Source organism: Callithrix jacchus, chromosome 7 (assembly GCF_049354715.1).
Source record: "Callithrix jacchus isolate 240 chromosome 7, calJac240_pri, whole genome shotgun sequence".
In the NCBI taxonomy this organism is placed as follows: domain Eukaryota; kingdom Metazoa; phylum Chordata; class Mammalia; order Primates; family Cebidae; genus Callithrix; species Callithrix jacchus.
In genome coordinates, this window is record NC_133508.1 from 29597874 (window position 1) to 29618485 (window position 20612).

General features: G+C 47.5%; 1 protein-coding gene across 50 annotated transcripts in view; it reads right to left on the reverse strand.

The window, feature by feature from the left end:
* SVIL (supervillin) overlaps window positions 1-20612 on the reverse strand; it is a 269934-nt gene that overhangs the window by 31632 nt on the left and 217690 nt on the right. For 24 of the 50 annotated variants that reach the window (XM_078329726.1, XM_078329722.1, XM_078329701.1 and 21 more), the window contains 8 exons: window positions 19244-19370; window positions 15191-15238; window positions 14601-14678; window positions 8671-8818; window positions 5339-5428; window positions 5161-5247; window positions 3090-3267; window positions 839-1011 (listed from right to left, as the gene is read on the reverse strand). In XM_078329726.1, the coding sequence (XP_078185852.1) occupies window positions 839-1011; window positions 3090-3267; window positions 5161-5247; window positions 5339-5428; window positions 8671-8818; window positions 14601-14678; window positions 15191-15238; window positions 19244-19370 (929 nt within the window). The remainder of the gene's footprint in view (window positions 1-838; window positions 1012-3089; window positions 3268-5160; window positions 5248-5338; window positions 5429-8670; window positions 8819-14600; window positions 14679-15190; window positions 15239-19243; window positions 19371-20612) is intronic. The other 26 variants (XM_078329736.1, XM_078329734.1, XM_078329731.1 and 23 more) reach the window with 2 other exon arrangements.

The window sequence follows — 20612 nt, forward strand, 5'->3', positions numbered from 1 at the left end:
TGTCTCAAAAATCAAGATTATGCATATTTTCACCTCAAACTAAGAAAACCACTGTTTCAGAATGATGGAACCCCACATTACTGGGCAGATCAGAGCAGCGTGGCTCAGCCACAGTGAGGGTGAGTCTGGAATCCACCTTCACGCCTCCATCCATCATCCCCAGCCAGCTCCCCCTGCTCCCTCCAGCTCACATCCTAACTTTAGAAGCTGAGGGTCCTACCAAGAACAATTTGAAAAGCACTGGTTATGTGTTAATGAATAATATAAAAATCTAGGATTAGAAACACCAGTGATTTGAGCCCTTTTACGACAAGAGATCAAATGACTTGCTCTTGAATAAGATTAAATGAAGAATGACTGTTCAGGATCCACAGAGCTGAAAATGGCTGAATTAACATACTCAGAAATAGCCATCTCTTCTCACTTCCAGAAAAAAAATCAACAAAACAGGATAATTTGTAATCAGGTGCAGTGGCTCCTGCCTGTAATCCCAGCACTTTGGGAAATTCAAGGTAGGAGGACTGTTTGAGGCCAATAGTTTGAGATGAGCCTGAGCAATATAATGAGATCTCAGTCTCTTAAAAAGAATAAAAGAGAAAACCCTAGGATAATTTGTATTAACCAAGTGATCAGGTGATACACTCTGGGAGAATTTCCATGACAAATCCTTCAATTCTAGGTACGCGTGCATGCGTATGTTCATATTTACTCCTTCTTACTTCATGAGGGCTTCCGAGCACCTTTATTGGCCTTCACAGGCAGAAAGCCAAGACATGATTAAAGCAATGGAAGAAGCCATTCCCAAGCACAGGAGCAGGCAGGGATTTCAGATACTCACTCTTTTCTACTTTCATCCGCTTTGACTCCATGAAGGCAACGTTTAGTCTCTGCTCGGTGTATTCCTGAAGGAGATCTTCTCTGGCCGCCAGCATTTTCAGGGGGTTTTTGGAGGCCTGAACCCGGCGCTTGGGCCTGACTGCCCGCTTGTGCTCGGCCACAGAAGACGTCAGTCTGCAGATGGAAGCAGAGCGCTGTCCTGGTCTGCGACACCCCCACACCTGGTGACCTGTGGGTCTTTGACTCCACAGTGCATTTCCTGATTTTGTTACAAGTCTTGCAACTCCTCCCCCCACCGCAACTCCCCTGAGGTGGACTCACAGAACCTTGGAGAAGGAAGAGGGACACAAGCCCACTGGGTTCAAATCCCAGCCACGCCTGGATGACCCCACTCACTCATGCCCCTTGGTCTGCCTGGAAGGGTGTGGAGTACTTCCGGGCAGGTCTCGGCTCTGCTAGACAGCTCTGGAGGTCCGGGAGCTCCTGCCACTCCTCCCTGCGCCCATGCACATGTCCTCATTCTCTCTTTGGAATCACACTCCCACGTCTACTTGTCTGTCTCCGGCAAGCCCTTCAGGAACTTGCAGACCACAGCTCCCTGATGTGATCCTCTCTGCTCAGACTAAGCCTTCCCCCATGCTATAGCTTTCGGTCCCCTTGCTGTCCCTCCATGACTAGCTTCCACTCAACTCACTGCCCCCTCTGAAAAATAACCACTCTTTGGAAGAATATATTGAAATAAAATAGGCCCGCCACCATCTGTGACCACCCCTCGTTCTCACAACTCTCTGGGGTGGAAAACCAGACTGGGGGAGGTGAGCAGACCAAGCTAAGTGATCTCTTGACAGGCCCCTGCTGCCACTGTCCACCTCTGACTGTGGGGGTCTCTGTGCCCGAAAGGCCTCTTTATGTACCATGGTGTCATGTGTGTGTAAATATACATATATGTTTAAATTATGACACACACCAGTTTAAACAGTGACTGAGAAATGGTTAAATAGATAGGTGTGCAAATACCCAAAATACTATTTTGAGGTGGAAAATGGCAAAGGTTTGATTTTTTATGGTAGGAAATTAAAACATGCAAATTGAAATGAATCGAGCAAACTGAGATATACAAAGAATGTATCAGGAGCAGCTTGTAGAAATGGTATGATATGTCATTCTGACAATTTCTCAGGAAAGACCAGATGGATGGACTGCCATGGGTGTGGCCTGTCTAGCATGCCGTCCTCTGCTTCTCATAATAACATCTGGATTTTCCTTTGGGGAAACAGTCTATGTCTCCACTGTGGCTCTGGAGGGGCCTAGAGACCCACCTTCAGCCTGTCGGCATCTTCTATCCCACTGGCCATGGTGACTGGTTTAGGGATGGACTCGAGCTTAGGTTGACGCCAAGAAAATCAAAACTGGACCTTCTGCTGGGACTACTGGGAAGAGAAGCTACCTGTGCTGGGCTGGCCAAGGAGGCAGCCTTGTGACTCCACAGCTGGGGTGACCATCTGCTGCCAGGCCACTGCCTGACAGAGAGGGAGGCCAGCCCAAGGGAAAGCAGCCAAGACAGACTGTTCTGAGGGGCTCTAGAACCCGAGCTCACACCCGCACTTTTCGGCGAGTGAGCCAGTAATCCCCAGTTCACTTTTCTTTTTAGCGGAAGTCGGTTTGAGTTGGGATCTTTCTCCTGGCACTTGAAATTGAAGGAATCCTGACACCATAATCACTTTCCCTGGTTGGTTTAGTCATTTCCTGCAGGAAGAGAAACCCTAAGTCACCACTGAGAAAACCCTCAGAGCTACTGATTTCCTGTAGGATTAGAAGCTAAGTAACGTGCTTACTGATTTTCTGGTTAGCTGTACTAATTTGAGCCCATCTCATCCAAATATTTTGCAAAGTTATGAGTAAGAACTCAATATGTGAAATGAAAGACAGGTGTTGAACTCTCTGCTAAGTGATATAAACCCAAAACCTGCAAAGCAACATTCAGTTGTTGTGAAAAGTCCAGTGACATCCTCTTTATGGCACAGGACAAGCATCTGTGGCCCACGGGTCTGCCTGAGTGCACATCTGGTCTGCCGCCTGCACGTTTATCTGCTGCGAGGCTCCATGCCCTGGCCCTAGAACACTAACGCTGCTGTGATGGAGTTAGAAGGAGAAGGAGGTCACGCCAGGGAAGAGCCCGTGAATGTGCTGTGTGCAGGCAGGTGACGGAAGCCCTTCTCATTGGAGGAATGACGGAGACCCAAATAACTCACTTGGGTGCATAGGGATCAAAAATGACATCGAAGTCCTCGTCCAGCTCCACAGGGCTTCTCGGCACATTATAATCCACGCTGCGGTAAAATTTGGCAAAGGTTTCATCATCATCCGGCTTCATCACCTCCTTCACAGATTTGCCGGTGACGGTGAGCACCGTTTCTTGCATCCCGCCAACTATCAACAAACAAGCAAATGATGTAAGAGTTTTATAGAAACAGGACTACAGTTATGCCTCACAATAGTTTAAAAACTATTTCCTCCCACGTTCCAGGAGTGGAGGAAACACGACTGTGATATACAGGGTCCTGTGGTTGCTTCCCAGGTCCTTACTTCATCTGCCACGTAAGGACTTCCCACCTGAACAGATCTCCCACAGTAACATGACAGGAGGGAGGGAGGCTGGCCTTATAGCACACGCGGCCCACTCAACGCTTCTGAACCTGCGCTTGCTTCTACTGAGGGTGGATGAACTAGCCTCAGCTTCGTTCTACACCAAAGGTCGGCAAACTTCTTCCAAAATGGGCCAGGCAGTGAACGCTTTAGGCTTTGCCTGGGGAGGGGCGACTCAGGGCCTGTGTTGCAACTACTCAGTTCTGCTGTTAAAATGCAAAGGCTGTTGACAGTAGTTCACAGATGGGCATATATGTGTTTCAATAAAACTTTATTAACAAAAACAGGGCTGGGCATAGTGGCTCATGCTTATAATCTCAGGACTTTGGGAGGCCAAGGCTGGGGGATTGTTTGAGCCCAGGAGTTCAAGACCAGCCTGAGCAACATAGTGGGACACAATCTCTACAAAACCAGACAAAATAATTAGCCAGGCTTGGTGGTGCATGCCCATAGTCCCATGTACTCGGGAGGCTGAGGTGGGAGGATTGCTTGAGCCCAGGAGTTCAAGGCTACAGTGAGCTATGATGGCACCACTGTACTCCAGCCTGGGTGATCGAGCAAGGCACTGTCTCTAAAAAACAAACAACAGAAACAAAAAAAAGCAAGCGGGCAGCTGGATTTGGCAATGGCCATCGCCTGCTGACCCACGGCCTAGGTCACTGTTCCACGTGTGGAATAAATGCTTTGCCGACTGGCATTCCTTGCTTCATTAACTCAGTGATTATATTACATTTTATGTTTCTGTTCAGGGGTGACTGTATTATTTTCAGCCTTTTAGTGGTCACTGTCAATAGCAGGGACTCCTAGCGCCTAGTAATTGGTAAGTTTCCAGGACTGGACATTTTAATCAAAAGACAAGGCCGGGCACGGTGGCTCACGCCTGTAATCCCAGCACTTTGGGAGGCCAAGGCAAGTGGATCACGGAGGTCAAGAAATTGAGACCATCCTGGTCAACATGGTGAAACCCCCTCTCTACTAAAAATACAAAAAAATTAGCTGGGCACGGTGGTGCGTGCCTGTAATCCCAGCTACTCAGGAGGCTGAGGCAGGAGAATTGCCTGAACCCAGGAGGCGGAGGTTGCAGTGAGCCGAGATTGCGCCATTGCACTCCAGCCTGGGTAACAAGAGTGAAACTCCGTCTCAAAAAAAAAAAAAAAAAAAGAGACAAAAGGCTATTTTTTTTTGTATACCTCATTGAGTTTTATATTGAAATATTTCAACATTCATTTGCTATAATTTTCTTTTAGAAATCATTTGTGATATAAGAAATAATATCAGCTTTTTACCTTATTGGAAATTGATAACATGTAATTTAAAGTTCATCAGGCCCAAGATCACGTTGATTTTGCCAACATGGAATAATCTGCTTTCAGAGTTAGAAGCAAAATCACTCAGTTCACAGTTCTGATTGGATGACATCCAAGGGTTTAGATTCCATAAAAAAAATGTATTATTGGAAGTCCCCAATTTACTACATGATCAAGTGAGTCAGGGCTTGATAGTCTAATCAGGCTGGACCAAAGCTTCAGTTTTTGAAAGATAACGACAAAGACCGTGATGGCAGTATGGATTAGTGAAGCCATAATAGAAAGAAAGCAATTTAGCTGAGGAAGAAAAGCAATCAGAATCAGGATTTAGAGATTCTGAGAGCGAAGCCTTCTGGCTTCTGGTTAGTACCTTTGTTATTCAGCCTCCTTAGAAAGGTTTCCAGCCTGTCCAACTTCAGGTCCGATTCTAACTGCATATCTGGTCTGGCTTCGATATCTAGGCAAGCAGAAACCGTCAGTGAGACAGCATCACGAAGGCCTCTTCTGGTCAGAAACTGCTTGGCATGGCTGGGGCCTTGGCCACTTACCTTCCAGGGGTTTGGAAACGGGTGTGGTGCCTCTGGTTTTACTGCAAATGGGTGAGGCCACTGGGGTTATGGCAGTGGGTGACGCCAAACCTGCGGAACACACAGATGATCCACTGAGCACCTCAGGGTCACGTCTGGAAATCCCTGGGACCCTGATGGATCTCCAGGAGTCCCAGGGTAGATGGCACGACATATAAGAATTTACACACCTGCAGGCACACACATTTCACAGGTACCACGACTGTGGGGCCACCAACTGCAAATGCAGACAGGATTTTATTTTTCCAGGGACTGCAGTGGCTGACAAGCCAATATGCCAAAATGAACAGTCAAGACGTGGGAAAACATGTCCATGACACACGAGCTTGAGCAGATGCAGCTGTGAGTTCTGAGGCCCTTTGGGGGTGTCAGGGGCAGCTGAGAGTGCACTGATGCCATCTGCAGAATGAGGTGTGTCACACTCGCCAGCAAGCAGCCCCCAGCACAGGAGCTCTCCTCCAGGCTGAGGGGAGGGAGGGACAGTGGCCTTGGGGACACGACACAGACAGTAACCCAAAGAGGAACAATGTTTCAAAAGAAACCACGGGGCAGGTCTAGACCGACTGTGGGTGTTGGAGGGTCCTGTCCACCTCCTGTGTGGGCAGAAACCAGAAATGCATTTATTCATATATTTACTGAGAAGCAGGGTGGGGATTCTAAAAAGACAAGCAGTAAGAGACACATGAAAGGGAAAGGGAGGAATCCGAGCATGGAAAACACACCCAGCTGGAAGAAGAAAACTTAGTGAGAGAAGAATGAGTGAGGCTTCCCTAACCTACGTAGGAGGCATTGGAAAGAAAACTAATTCGTGCATTTACATAAAACAAAATGAGAAGTCAGTGTTCTCTGTACTCATTTGTAATAAATGTGAAATCCTTAGATGACATTGCCACTTAGATGACAATGCATCCCTGGACGAACAACATCCGGAGAATATGCAAATCACTATCACAAGGAAAACTGAATGAATGAATGATTCTGCTCCTTCCTCCTGTGAGCTGGAGAAGTATTGCGGTGAAAAAAATTAATAAAAAATACCATTGAATGGTTTAAAACTCAAGTTTTAGGTAATATTCTACAATACTTCCCATTATGTACATATATTTAATTTCTCTGAAGGCTGGTATCAAAGCAACCAGAGAAATCCTTTCCTGTCCTGGCCTATGCTGGGCAATCCCCACTGCCATGGCTCCCCCTGCTGGCTGTTCAGGCAGTGGCACTGCTCAAAAGAGCTCTTCTCCCAGCTAGAGGTAAGGATCCTTAGGGAAGAAATGGCTCAGGGCATGGAGATGCAAATTACAAAATGTTAAAACAAAGATCTTCCACCTAGCTCTTCTCAATGAATTCCAGGTGCAACAATCAGTCACCTACTGTCTTTGGGAACATTTTCACGTCTCTCTTACTCCAGCTGTAGTTAGAGTACTTGGCTTCCAGGAGAATCCTAGAATAAATAGCACGGGAACCTTGGGGAGTGCTGTTACACAGAATTGAGGAATATACAAAAGGAGGCAAGTCCTAATGAGGCTAGTGGGAGAAGAGCGGTTTCTGGGGTGAGAGAATGAAGGTCAGGTCCTGGATGCCTCCTGGCAACGCGCCAAGAGGGGTCATTCCTGGTTCCCTAATTGTCCCGGGAGAAAGCCTGGCTGTTGTGCAGGGGGTTATTTTATCCTGCAGTGAATGTACATCGGATGCCATATCACTACAAATCAAAAACAGCTAATGACTCATGTGAAACACGTAACCCAGGAGGTGACGGCAAATATTAGAATACAGGATATAGTTTTTTCATTAATCATAAAGTACAAGAAGATAATTTCCTGAGTGAGCCATATAGCACCTATTAAATAAAGATCCCTGATATATTCAGGAAAATGTGAAAGCAAACTCATCCACTGGGAAACAGAAACGATTCCTTCTCCCAACCTGAGTAACAGCAAATCTATTTCCTCTGATGTCAATGTGGACAAGGGCAGTGGTATTTGGTAGTAAGAATCCACTTACGGCCGGGTGCGGTGGCTCAAGCCTGTAATCCCGGCACTTTGGGAGGCTGAGGTGGGTGGATCCCCTGAGGTCATGAGTTTGAGACCAGCCTGGCAAACATGGTGAAATCCCGTTTCTACTAAAAATACAAAAATTAGCTGGGCGTGGTGGTGCATACCTATAATCCCAGCTACTGGAGAGGCTGAGGCAGGAGAATTGCTTGAACCCGGGAGGCAGAGGTTGCAGTGAGCCAAGATCCTGCCACTACACTCCAGCCTGGGAGACAGAGTGAGAGTCCATCCACCCCACACCCCAGCACTTTGGGAAGCCAAGGCAGGTGAATCACCTGAGGTCAGGAGTTCAAGACCAGCCTGGCCCACATGGTGAAATGCCGTCTCTACTAAAAATATGAAAAATTAGCCAGGCATGGTGGCGGGTGCCTGTAACCCCAGCTACTTGGGAGGCTGAAGCACGACAATCACTTGAACCCAGGAGGTGGAGGTTGTAGTGAGCCAAGATTGTACCATTGCACTCCAGCCTGGGCGACAAAAGCGAAACTCTGTCTCAAACAAACAAACAAAAAATATACATACATACACACACACACACACACACACACACACACACAAGTAATTATGGAAAAGGACCAAGATTTGTTAGCAGATTTGAATTCCTTTGAAACCTCCACTTTCACTCAATTCCAAATGAGTAAGTTTTAAAATAGTGACAAATAGTGTCATTCTTATATGACCTTCAAATATTTCTAAGAATCACATAAAGTTAAAATAAGATGATACTATTTATGAGGAAAAGATATTCAGTAGGAATATCTCACAGAACCTACACAGAAAACATTGACAGAATGTCAGTAAGTTTAAAAATTTTAAAAGAAGACTGAGCATGGTGTCTCACACCTGTAGTCTCAGCTACTTAGGAGGTCAAGATGGGAGGATCACTTAAGCCCAAGAGTTCCAGACCAGCCTGGGCCACACAGTGACACCCCACTCTACATAAAAATATTTAAAAAGCCAGGGATGGTGTTGCACACCTATAGTCCCAGCTATTGGAGAGGCTGCAGTGGGAAGATTGCTTCAGCCCATGAGTTCCAGGCTGCGGGGAGCCATGACTGAGCCATTGCACTCCAGCCTAGACTATAGAGCAAGATCCTGTCTCTTAAAGAAAAAGCTTAAAAAGACCATGGTTTCTTCTTTTTAACTGAGCTATCAGGTACCACCATGCCCTCCATGGGTGAGTGTGATCACATGTGTGCATTGTGTACACGCCCCCCCCCACACGTGCGCACACACGCTGACCTTTCTTCACCATCCTGCCAGCCACAGTGAACTGGGTGGAGTCATTGGCCGCTCCTCTGCCTCTCGTCTTCCAGGCCTCCTCTCTCACAGTGATGAGCTGCTTCCTCTCCTCAATCGTCATTTGGCTTTCTCGACTTTCTGTGACCCGCTGTTCATAAACGTAGAGAAGAAAAATCAGGAGAGAGAAGTGACAGCCGTGTGGATCTCAGCCTGCAGCACTTCATGAGTAAAAAAAGCAGACAGGCAAAGAGGAGTAAGCATATCCTCCAAAGACGTTCAGAAACGTTCTCTCTGAAATGGGCTGGGCTTCCTTAGGTCCACGCTGGGTTGGAGATCACCGCTGGCGATATTGAAACTTTAGATGAAAACCTCTGTCCTGTAACACTGGTTTGGGGCACTGGAGCAGCAAAATGATCCTTTGTAAACATAAACAATTAAAAATGGATTGTTTTCGTGCCCTGGACTCTACAGGGTTTTAAAGCTTTTCTGTCTTAACCCATCTATTTAAACTCAGTTAACCGGGAGAGTTTTATACCTAAATACTCATAAATAAAAGGACTGATCTAGAAAACTTTATCCTCTAATACGGCCAGTTAGAGGCAGGGAGGCTGCTTAGGAGGTTTTCTGGGACGCTGCTTGCTTTTTCCTGCAGCCAGGATGTTCTGAGGGCAGGGAGGCCACCAGGGGAGCCCATGGAAGAAGCTTCAGGCTGTGAGACATCTGATGTTGAGGACGAACTATGCCATGGACGTGACCTACACACACAATAACATTTCTACTTAAAATGCTTTCGACAGTTTCTAACTCGTGTTCTGGGGATACCTGCTCTTCATGTCCAAGCCATTGGTGACGCTTGTGGTTGGTGATGTCGAGGAGGAGAAGGGGAAGAAGCTACAGGGAACTCAGGGGCCTCAGGAAAGGAGCAGGGGCTCATGACAGGCCTGGGATGGGGAGACCGGGCTGAGGACAGGCCTGGGATTGGGAGGGGGCTCAGGACAGGCCTGGGATGGGGAGTGGGGCTGAGAACAGGCCTGGGATGGGGAGTGGGGCTGAGAACAGGCCTGGGATGGGGAGTGGGGCTGAGAACAGGCCTGGGATGGGGAGTGGGGCTGAGGATGGGGCTGAGGATAGGCCTGGGATGGGGAGATGGGGCGGAGGCAGAGGACGAGACACTGAGTGGCCTGTGGGGAGGAGACTGTGGGTGGTGTTCATGGGTAGCACCGGGGCAGGAGGTCCTCACATGCTGGCGGCAGAGTCTGCTTTCCCTCTGCCTTCAAGCTACCCCTCTCTGCACCCCAAGACCCCTGTCTGCGGGGAGGCACAAAGCACAGCTGCGGAGCTAACGCCAGGAAGGAAGAGTGGACAGGCGCCTCCTCCCAAGCAGGAGGCCCGTCCCTGGCTGTCGCCCTGGGGCTCCTCTCGGGGCCCTGCCCTGCGGCTTTTCCCGAGGAAGGCCCCCCGTCTCTCTCTCTCTTTCTTTCTTTCTTTGAGACAGAGTCTCACTCTGTCGCCAGGCTGGAAGGCAGTGGCCCGATCTTGGTTCACTGTAACCTCCCCCTCCTGGGTTCAAGCGATTTGCCAGCCTCAGCCTCCCGAGTAGCTGGGACTGCAGGCGCGCGCCACCATGCCCTGCTGATTTTTGTATTTTTAGTAGAGATGGGGTTTCACTATGTTGGCCAGCATGGTCTCAATCTCTTGACCTCGTGATCCGCCCGCCTTGGCCTCCCCAAGTGCTGGGATTACAGGCCTAAGCCACAGCACCTGGCCTGGCGCATCCGCTTTCAAACTACATCTGAGCATCCGCACCTTCTCCAGCAGGTCCCCAGCTTCTCTGCCTTCCTAAGGCGTCTTCCTCGGCTAAGACGTCACCGTGGATCTGCGTGATCCTAAGGCCTTGCGCTGACACAGGGAGGACTCGGACAGCCCCGAGCGAAGCCATCCTAGAGACTCTCCCCAGGCCTTTCCACCCCACTGGCCACCACTTCCCTGCTCTGCCCCACGGGAGGGAACTTCCTGATTCAGGAGCGAGAGGAAGAGGGTGGAGGCTGGCACAGTTCATTTTCTTAATGCCCCGGAAAGATGGGGGTTGACAGAGGAAAAGGGGCCTTCCCTTCCTTTCCAGCAGTATAAAACCAGGTCTGCACTGGGACCATTTGGTTTAAGCTCTGAACGTGGACTTCTCCAGCATCTAAGTGAAGAATCTTTCTTTTATAGGATTCTTCTATAAAGCCCTCATAGCCAGAAGTGATTTTGAGGTCCCCGCCAATTTAAATTAGGTTAAAACCCTTTCCTAAAGACAGATGGTAACCAAAGGCAATGCCTGATCCTGGCTTGAATCCTAGATGGAGTGGGGGCTACAAGCTCCAAAGGGCATTATTGGAGGAAACGGACACAATTTTAAGGTGGATGTGGATGAGATAAACTTTGTATCAACATTAACTTCCTCATCTTGACCACAGTATTGTGGTTACGGGAGGAAATGTCTTGGACTTTAGGATATTGAAAGGCAGGAGCACAATGTTTCCAAACCACCGCCCCTGGCTGGGGTGGGAAAACATATACAGTATAAGTATTGTGTCATTATCCCCGGTTTAGCTGCAAATGTTTAGGATTGGCTGGGATAGTAAGAGAGAGTTGGGGAAGAATCTGAACAGAAACTTACCCCATCTGTCCTTCATTCTTTCAAAGATAGAGCCCATGAATGTAGTGGAGAGAAGCAGAGAGAGAGGGCTGATGAAAATGCAAAATGGTACACCCACTTTCTAAGACAGTGTGGAGGTTTCTTAGAAAACTAAACATACTCTTATTATGTCATATAGTAATCATGCTCCTTGATACTCAATTGAGTTGAAAACTTATGTCTAAACGAAAGCCTGCATATGGATGCTTATAGCACCTTTTTCATAATTGCCAAGACTTGGGAGCAACCAAGCTGTCCTCAAGCAGATGAATAAACTGGCACATTCAGATACTGAAATGTTATTCAGCACTACAAAGAAAAAAGCTTTCACGCCATAAAAAGACACGGAAGAGGCTCACGCCTGTAATCCCAGCAGTTTGGGAGGGTGAAGTGGGCGGATCACTTGAGGTCAGGAGTTCGAGACCCTCCCTGGCCAACATGGCAAAACCCCATCTCTACTAAAAATACAAAAAAACAAAACAAAAAAAAAAAAATAGCTTGTAATTCCAGCAACTCAGGGGCAGGAGAATTGCTTGAACCAGGGAGGCAGAAGTTGCAGTGAACCAAGATTGTGTCACTGCACTCCAGCCTGGGTGACACAGTAAGACTCCATCTCAAAAACAATAATAATAATAAATAAAAATTTAAAAAGATAGAGGAATCTTAAATGCATAAATGAAAGAAGCCAATGTGAAAAGGCTACATACTGGATGATTCCAACTCTGATATTCTGGAAAAGGCAAAACTATGAGACAGTAAAAAAAATAGAGGTTGCCAAGGACTGGGCAGTGAGAGTGATGAAGAGGCGGAGAACAGAGGATCTTCAGGCAGGGAAACAGTTCCATATGATACGGTAACGGTGGACATGTGTCATTACACATTTGTTAAAACCCACAGAATGGACCACACCAAGAGTCAATTTTAACCTCATCTATGAACTTTGGGGATAATGATGTGTCAGCGTAGGTTCATCACTGGTAGCAAATGTGCCACTCTGGAGAGGTGTGTTGGTGAGGGGGGAGGCTGTGTGTGGAGGGCAGGGATGATGTAGGAACTCTGCATTTTCTGCTGAGAACCTACAACTGCTCCAAAAAAAAAAATTCTTCTAAAAATTGTATCCAGTTGTTCCTCAGCATCTACGGGGGCCTGGTTCCAGGACCTCCCACAGATACCGAAATCCACAGATGCTCGAGTCCCGGATATGAAAGGGTGTAGGATTTGCATACAGCCTGTGCACATCCCTCATATACTTTAAATCATTTCATGATGACTGATGACGCCTAACACAAGGTAAAGGCTATGTGAATAGCTCTTCTACTGTATTGGTTTTGAATTTTTCAATTGTGTATTGTTCTTTTTTATTGTTTTTATTCCCAAGTATCCCTAGTTGGTTGAATCCTTGGATGCGAAACTGGAAGAGATGAAGGGCCTACTGTATACACTTAAAGGTTTCAATAATATACCTCTTCCTTTAAAGTTTAATATTGATTTATTTCAAAGACACAGAAGCTCATTTCCCCACTTTGTGTTGGGATAGGAAGTTTGCTCCAGATTTCAGCCTCTTTCTTGGGGTGGACACGGTATGTGGGGCCTGGGCTCTTAGAGCCAGCGTTTCCAGCTTCAGGGAAATGAGGAAATAAACCAGGAGAGCATGGGAAAGGCCGCCCAGGGAGAAGAAGCAGGGAGTTTCCATTTGGGAAGAGGCAAGAGATGATGACGGGGGACCCCAGACACCTTCTCTGTCAGTTTCTCATGTGAAACCCTGAGCCTCTCATTCAACAACTGCTGGTGCTGCCGGAGCACGCCCATCGTGACACTGTCAGAGGCCACCTGAGAGCTAAGAAAGCCCCAGTCCTGCTGGAGAGACAGGTGCTGGAGGGAGGGAAAAGACACCCTAACAGAAAGAGGCAGAGAGCTTAGAGGGAGGGAACAGAAACCCTACAAAGGAGGGCACAGAGGCTCTAGAGGGTGGGGACAGAGGCTCTAGAGGGTGGGGACAGAGGCCCTAGAGGGAGGGGACAGAGGCCCTAGAGGGAAAGGACAGAGGCCCTAAGAGGGAGGGGACAGAGGCCCTAAGAGGGAGGGGACAGAGGCCCTAGAGGGAGGGGACAGAGGCCCTAGAGGGCAGGGACAGAGGGCCTAGAGGGAAGGGACAGAGGCCCTAGAGGGAGGGGACAGAGGCCCTAAGAGGGAGGGGACAGAGGGCCTAGAGAGAAGGGACAGAGGCCCTAGAGGGCAGGGACAGAGGGCCTAGAGGGCAGGGACAGAGGGCCTAGAGGGAGGGGACAGAGGGCCTACAGGGGAAAGATGGGCAAAGCCCCACAGGGAGGAGGTGGGAACCTGGCACTAATGGAAAAGTGAAGCTGTTTTGACACCAAGAACATTCCATGAGGGAATCAAAAGCCAGCCATTCCTATTTTCCATGTATTCACCAGCAGAGTGGCTTAGCCCAGTCTGCCCTCCAGCACGGGGTTCAGGACGGCTACATCGAAGATGGAGGGAAGGGGGAGGGGCCGTGGTCTCACGTTTTAATAGGGCCATTGGAACCAGCTCCTCCTGGTGCTTTAGTAGGGCCACTGGAGGGGCCTCCCCTCGCTGAGTCTTCCTGTCCCTCCACACCCCAAGCATCCTCCACCACATCCTCCTCCGCTATGAACTGAGCAGGACAACAGCCTCACTGAGCCAGAGCCAAGGACACCGGCGCATCTCCTGGGATCCTGACTCAGGATGGAAAGCATGGAGGCTGCAAGGGTCACTCTCCTCTTAAACCAGTTTCATCACTATGAGGTGAATTAACACCATCATGTCAACCAGAAAATCTGCGCAAGGATCAGTGTGTGTGCGACTGACCCTAAATATATTACAAACCAATTAAACACACACATATGCACACACACACACTGTTATAGATACCCACACACATACAGACACACACTTTCACAGATACACATCCAGCAATGCAGTCATAGATACACACTCACTCATAGACACACTCTCACAGATACACACCTAGAAATGCACTCATAGATACATACACAGTCATATACACACAGATATACACACTCAGAAACACATTCATAGATACACACTCTCATGGACACACACGATTATACCGAAACACACACACATACATGCCCCTCTCTCTCATAGTGAAATACAGCAAATAAGTTATTTCCCCAAATTAAACAGAAGTCCTTCACCTGCTGCTCAGAAATTGCAGCGAGGCTTAAGATGCGCGGCTTTTCCTCACCTGATTAATCGACACAAAACACAGGTATTTATGGGCAGCAGGAATAGCAGGAGAGTAAGTAGAAGCATGTACAGGTTCCTACAGAGCAGAGCAAGAGGATTGAAGGTGAATGGAGAAGATTTATCAGAGCGGGGCCGGGCAGGGACGTGGGGAGGGAGAGACAAAACGATGATTTTTCTAACAATGTTAATTTACTGGTTGCAATTTCAGTTTTTTCAAAAGAGTCCTCCCATGAAATCTGATGCTAAAATAAATCGACACAAGCGAGGTAACTGTATCTGAGTCAGCTTTGTGCAGTAATTAAATGAGTTAATTTATAGAAGATTGTCAGTTGCAGAGAGGGAACCATGACTTTCATTGACAGTTTTAACATTCAACAGAAAATATCATCTTCTTTAAAGTATTTTCATTACATGATTAAAAAACTAATTTAAGGGCGCGCGCTCAGCTCTCCACTGCAGACAAATGCTGCATCTGGTCTGGAGATAAAGCACCAGTGAGGGCACCCGAAGGAGCCACCCAGGGTGAGAATCACCCACGTGGGACTCCAGCCACCATCTAGAGGACACCTGTGTTAGAGTCAGGCTTACCCAAAGCAGGTTAGAAATGGCATTATCATCCGCAACTCCTCCTTCTTCCTACAGGTTGAAACAAACAGGAAACATTGCAGGGTGTTGGAAGGGAAGAGCCTCGTCAGGGCGTCACAATCATCCGGAAGGAGTTCCCGTGCCGGGTTCAAAGGCAGCATGCACGTGCGCACACCAGGCGGTGACTGAACCGCAGGCCACCTCATCCCTCACCGCAGAATCATCATCTGGAGTTCCCTCAGCCTTTCTCTCCCTCCCAACCTCGCACTCTGAAGGAACTTCATTCTCTAAGTTCTCCTGGATTGTGATCTGGAATTTCAGTGACAGCAGATATTGAGAATGTGAATGTGCCAGATTCACTTTTCTCAAAATTTCAGGCACTTGCTCTGGGGCTGTCACAGATCTGAGCTGGAGACACTGACCTCACAGCTACTGAAGCACAGTCGGATATCCAGTTCCCACCTGGAACTCAGAAACAGAAACAGGCTTTGCACCAGTCTATGAAGGGTTTTCACTTTTTGGAAGAGGTCTGATTGCTGGATGACTACCTTCGCAGCAGACAGGGAGTCACCGTGTATGCCTTAAAGTCGAATTAGCCGAAATGGGGTTGAAATAGAAAATAATTATTTGGTGAAAATAAATACGTAATTGAAAGTTAATTGTAAGAGTTACAATTAACCTGCCCAACCACTTCCTTGAGACTTGGCTTCATTTCATTTCTCTGTCTTTGGTGGAATGAGTGGCTCTGGGTGAAACTGCACACAACATGCTCAAGTGCACACGAACCACACAGTGCAGACCAGGCCAAATCCACAGGCCAAGCAGTGTAACACCTTTACACTCAGTATAATACGCTACGAGAGGAACCCACGTTTCAGTCAGGTTAGCCTGGTCCAGACTAAACCAAGAACAGGAGAAAGATAAGAAGGGAAGCAAGGAAGAGAAAGAAAGAAAAGTGGGGGAGAGAAAGAGAATACCCACAGTTTTTATAGGAAATGACAGAGACAGCCAGGTAAACAATTAGTGCTCTCTAGCACTAGATCATCAGTCTTCATTTTTGGGAGTGAAATGGGGAAAGAAGGAATCGCTGGTGAGTCTTCCATTTCCTGAGATGTGCCGGAACTTTTAGTGCAGAAATGAACACTCTAGCTTAGTATCTATTCATGGGCCCCTGAATTTTGTTTTTGTTTGAGACAGGGTCTTGCTTTGTCACCTGGACTGGAGAATAGTGACACAAACACTGCTCACTGCAGCCTCAACTTCCGGGGCTCAAGCAATCATCCTGCATCAGCCTCCCAAGTGGCTGGGACCACATGTGCACCCCTGGCTAATTTTTGTAGGGTAAACATGGGGTTTTACCATGTCCCCCAGGCTGGTCTCGAACTCCTGGGATCAAGTGATCCTCTTGCCTCGGCCTCCCAGTGTTGGGATTCCAGGCATGGCCACTGTGCTTGGCCCCAAAGTAAATCTTTACATAAAAGACCGGAAATAAGATGCTGGCTGGGCCACCTCAAATATGTTTTCTTTTGAGACTAATCCACTAACAGAGACAAAACAGGTATAGATTTTTCAAGGCATCCTTTAATGTATTTTGTTTTTGAGACAGAGTCTCCCTCTGTCCCCAGGCTGCAGTGCAGTGGCACGATCTTGGCTCACTGCAACTTCCGCCACCTGGGTTCAAGCGATTCTCCTGCACAAGCCTCCCGAGTAGCTGGGATTACAGGCGCCTGCCACCACGCCCAGCTCATCTTTGTATTTTTAGTAGAGACAGGGTTTCACCCTGTTAGGCAGGATGGTCTCCATCTCCCGACCCTGTGATCCTCCCGCCTCGGCCTCCCAAAGTGCTGGGATAGGCATGAGCCACCATACCTGGCCTTTAGTGTATTTTTTAATGTGACTCTGAGAAAATTTCAAAATGACCTATGTGGCACACATTCTATTTTTATAGGACGGTGCTGACTGCCACCCTGCATGTATTCTCATAGGTGCAATGGCAGGAACGTGGAGTCCCTTCTCTTTCCTGCCCCTTCCGTGTTTCCACACACTGCAAACTCACGGAAGCAGGCTCTCAGCACACAACAGGAACGCAGCAACCGTGAAGGGTGTGACAAGCTGACCATACGCTGGCTCCTTTCTGCCCTTGGTGCTGAAGATGGAAGGTTCCAGCACCTGCTCTCCTGGGTTCCTCTCCATCAGCAAGGCAAGAGCTACTCCCTGCAGCAAGCGCCCATGTTCAGGTCCCACGTGTCATGACTGTCTGTCCTTCTCCAAGGCAGCACTCAGACACCCGCAAGCAGTGGGCATGGCAGCCTCTCAGCTATCTGGGGACTTCCTTAAGACAGAGCAGGTTGAAGGTGCCTCACCGACCACATTTGAGCACAGCCAGCGGGTGACTGAAAACACTGCCAGCCCTTGGGAAGGAATGAATCAGGGGTTGCCAGAGGCTGCCTGAGAAACACCTGACCTCAGCAGAACCTGAGATTGCCCAGTGTGGGCTACAGAGGCCTCAAACAGACCTTCTTATTTTAACTTCAAAGAGCTCACTGTCTCCAGCCAAGGCAACCAGGCCACCGAGGAAGCATGGGAGTTCTGGCTTCCACACCTAAGGTGACCCTCCATTCTAAGTGGGTGGGCACCTATTTCACTATTCACCAGGAACCTCTCCTGCTTTGTGCTTTTCGGCTTCATTTAAATTTCCACTTGGCTCTCTGGGACTCCCAGCTCTTGATGGGCAGGGGGGTCTCTGCACCTTTCAAAATGATGGCCCAGGGGCCAGGTGCTGCTTGATGCCAGGACATGGTAGTCGGCAGGTTTGCTTATGGGGAACGTGTCAAAGTCGTTTTTAAAGCAATGATTTCAAGACTCTTTTAAATAGTTTGTGGGGTGGGGACGCATTATTTCAGACACAGTTTTCTTTCACTTCAGGGTCTCCTTTTTGAAATGTGAGTTTCACATGGTGGGTGAAAAATACGTGCATGCATATACTTTCTAAATATCTAGTTATATTTGAGAACTTTAAAATGGCTGAGGTTAAATGGTTTTAGTTATATCATCTTTAACACCATGTATGTCTCAAAGAAGAGAATTCAAATTGCTGTTCCAATGTAACCTATGAAGACACGGAAGTATCAGATGAAATAGCGCCAGAACTCCTGACTCACACTTTACGTGCACACCTCATTTGTATGTCAGTTTCTTAATGCATGAAAGTCACACTCATCATCTCATCCTTCCACAGATGCTTAACTTATTTTTGAGCTAACAGGGGTCTGGGGATCAGCTGTTGAAAGCACTCTTTTTCTTTTCTACTTGAAGACTTCCGGGTCTAGAAAGTGGCCAGGGAGCGCATCACTGCTGCACCATTTCACCTCCAGCCAGGAGGGGCATTTGCAACTGTAGGGCCGGCCAAAAAGTAAGCCACCATCAGTTATGAAAGTGCGCACTGCCTGTCAAAAGCCGGCTGTCATCATGTCTGTAATTTAACGGCTCATCAATACTCACGCATAGGAAATGCTGCTAGCATGAATCACCACGCATTACTTAATTTTGTTTCAATTTATAACATACATTACTGTACATTCTCAATAAACAGCAGAGCTACTCATGAAACACGCTTAAAATGAACTAAATACCCGTGAACCACAATTATGTCCTTACTTTTTATACTTAGGGTTAACATCTCTGCATATTTTACATGCAACTTAAAGATATTAGTGGTGAATTCCATTTCTTTCATTATAAAGGCTTTAATAACGTTCTAAAGCCAGACTTCATTTACGAAGGGGTTTAAACTGAGGAAAAAGTACACACTTTAACCTTCAGGCACTTGCTTGCTGACACCGTGTGTATGTGTCGCTGACCCCAGTTCTAAAGCAGCTCAAGGCTCAGCCTCCTGCCCAGTTTCAGGTGCCCTGTGACAGACCCTCAGTGTGTATCCCAAGAGCAAAACACACAAATGCTTCACAGAGCAGGAATCAGGTGGCACATGCGTGTCTCTCTGATGCACTTCCAGGAGTGACGTTAGTCCAAATGCTTTGCAAACACAGGGAATGTTACCTTCTTGATGAGGGACCGCCCCGCCTCCTGGGTGTGCAGGCTGCTGGCCGGCGCCTTCCCACCCTCCTGCTTCCTGCTGAGTCTGTTTCTCCAATCTTCCTCCCCGCTTTTCTTCAACAGTGCCAATCTAGGAGGGAAACATGCCAGTCACAAAGAGTTCACACCAAGCTCTTCCTTGTGATAGAGCCATAATCTCAGTAAGTGAGATGCCTTTGGCCAAGATGTGACTACAGCCACCTCATTTTAACATTTTGAATTTCATGTATTCTGAAGACAGCATGTCTGGAAAAATAATAAAGTCCCTTCTCTACGATGGCCCTGAGATTTTACAGCTGATTGAAACACAGAGCCAAAGTCTGACTTGCTAGATAAAAGACGCACCATCAGGGCCGGGCGCAGTGGCTCAAGCCTGTAATCCCAGCACTTTGGGAGGCTGAGGCGGGTGAATCATGAGGTCAGGAGATTGAGACCATCCTGGTCAACATGGTGAAACCCCGTCTCTACTAAAAATACAAAAAATTAGCTGGGCATGGTGGCGCGTGCCTGTAATCCCAGCTACTCAGGAGGCTGAGGCAGGAGAATTGCCTGAACCAAGGAGGGGGAGGTTGTGGTGAGCCGAGATCGCGCCATTGCACTCCAGCCTGGATAACAAGAGCAAAACTCCGTCTCAAAAAAAAAAAAAAAAAAAAAAAGATGCACCATCATCCCAGCCAAGGAATGTCTGTTTTTCCCTTGCCCTTGGGCTGAGAGCAAGAGAACCGTCCCCAGAGAAAAATGTCTTCTAGCGACGCCTTCTGGTCACTCAGTGAAATAACATTAAAGGACTAAAGCTGTGTTACAGAGAATAATGAAGACGTGGGCTTAAAACAGAAACCATGAAGCACCTACCATCTCTTAATATCACCCCTTCCAATTAGAGGTAAAATTTGATGTTCATGACTATTTCTCCTCAGGCGTCCTAAGCTCTGTTCTTTTCCTATAAATGAATGTTATCTTTCTTATCCGTCTTCTTTAGACAGAACTATTTTCTACAAACCCATTTTTAAAAAATTATCATTTGAACTTTCCTCAGGGAATGATATACACCAAAAAAGAATCTAATTAACGGAGGTTGTTACCTAACCTACTTTAGTTCAGTGACATGCGACTTGATAGGAAGCTGCTGGAACACTGGGTGGCTGAAAGGTTATTTTTCACAAACATGAGTCTGTTTCGGCTAACTGTATCCACGTGATTGAAGACATCTTAGGCATTTGCATTGGACAAACACAGAAAAGATAAAAGGTAAAAAAAAAAAAAAGGTGGTGATCATTAAATTCATCTGAGCTGAAGCTCAAACAATGTAAAGATGAGGGAAAAAACAAATGTC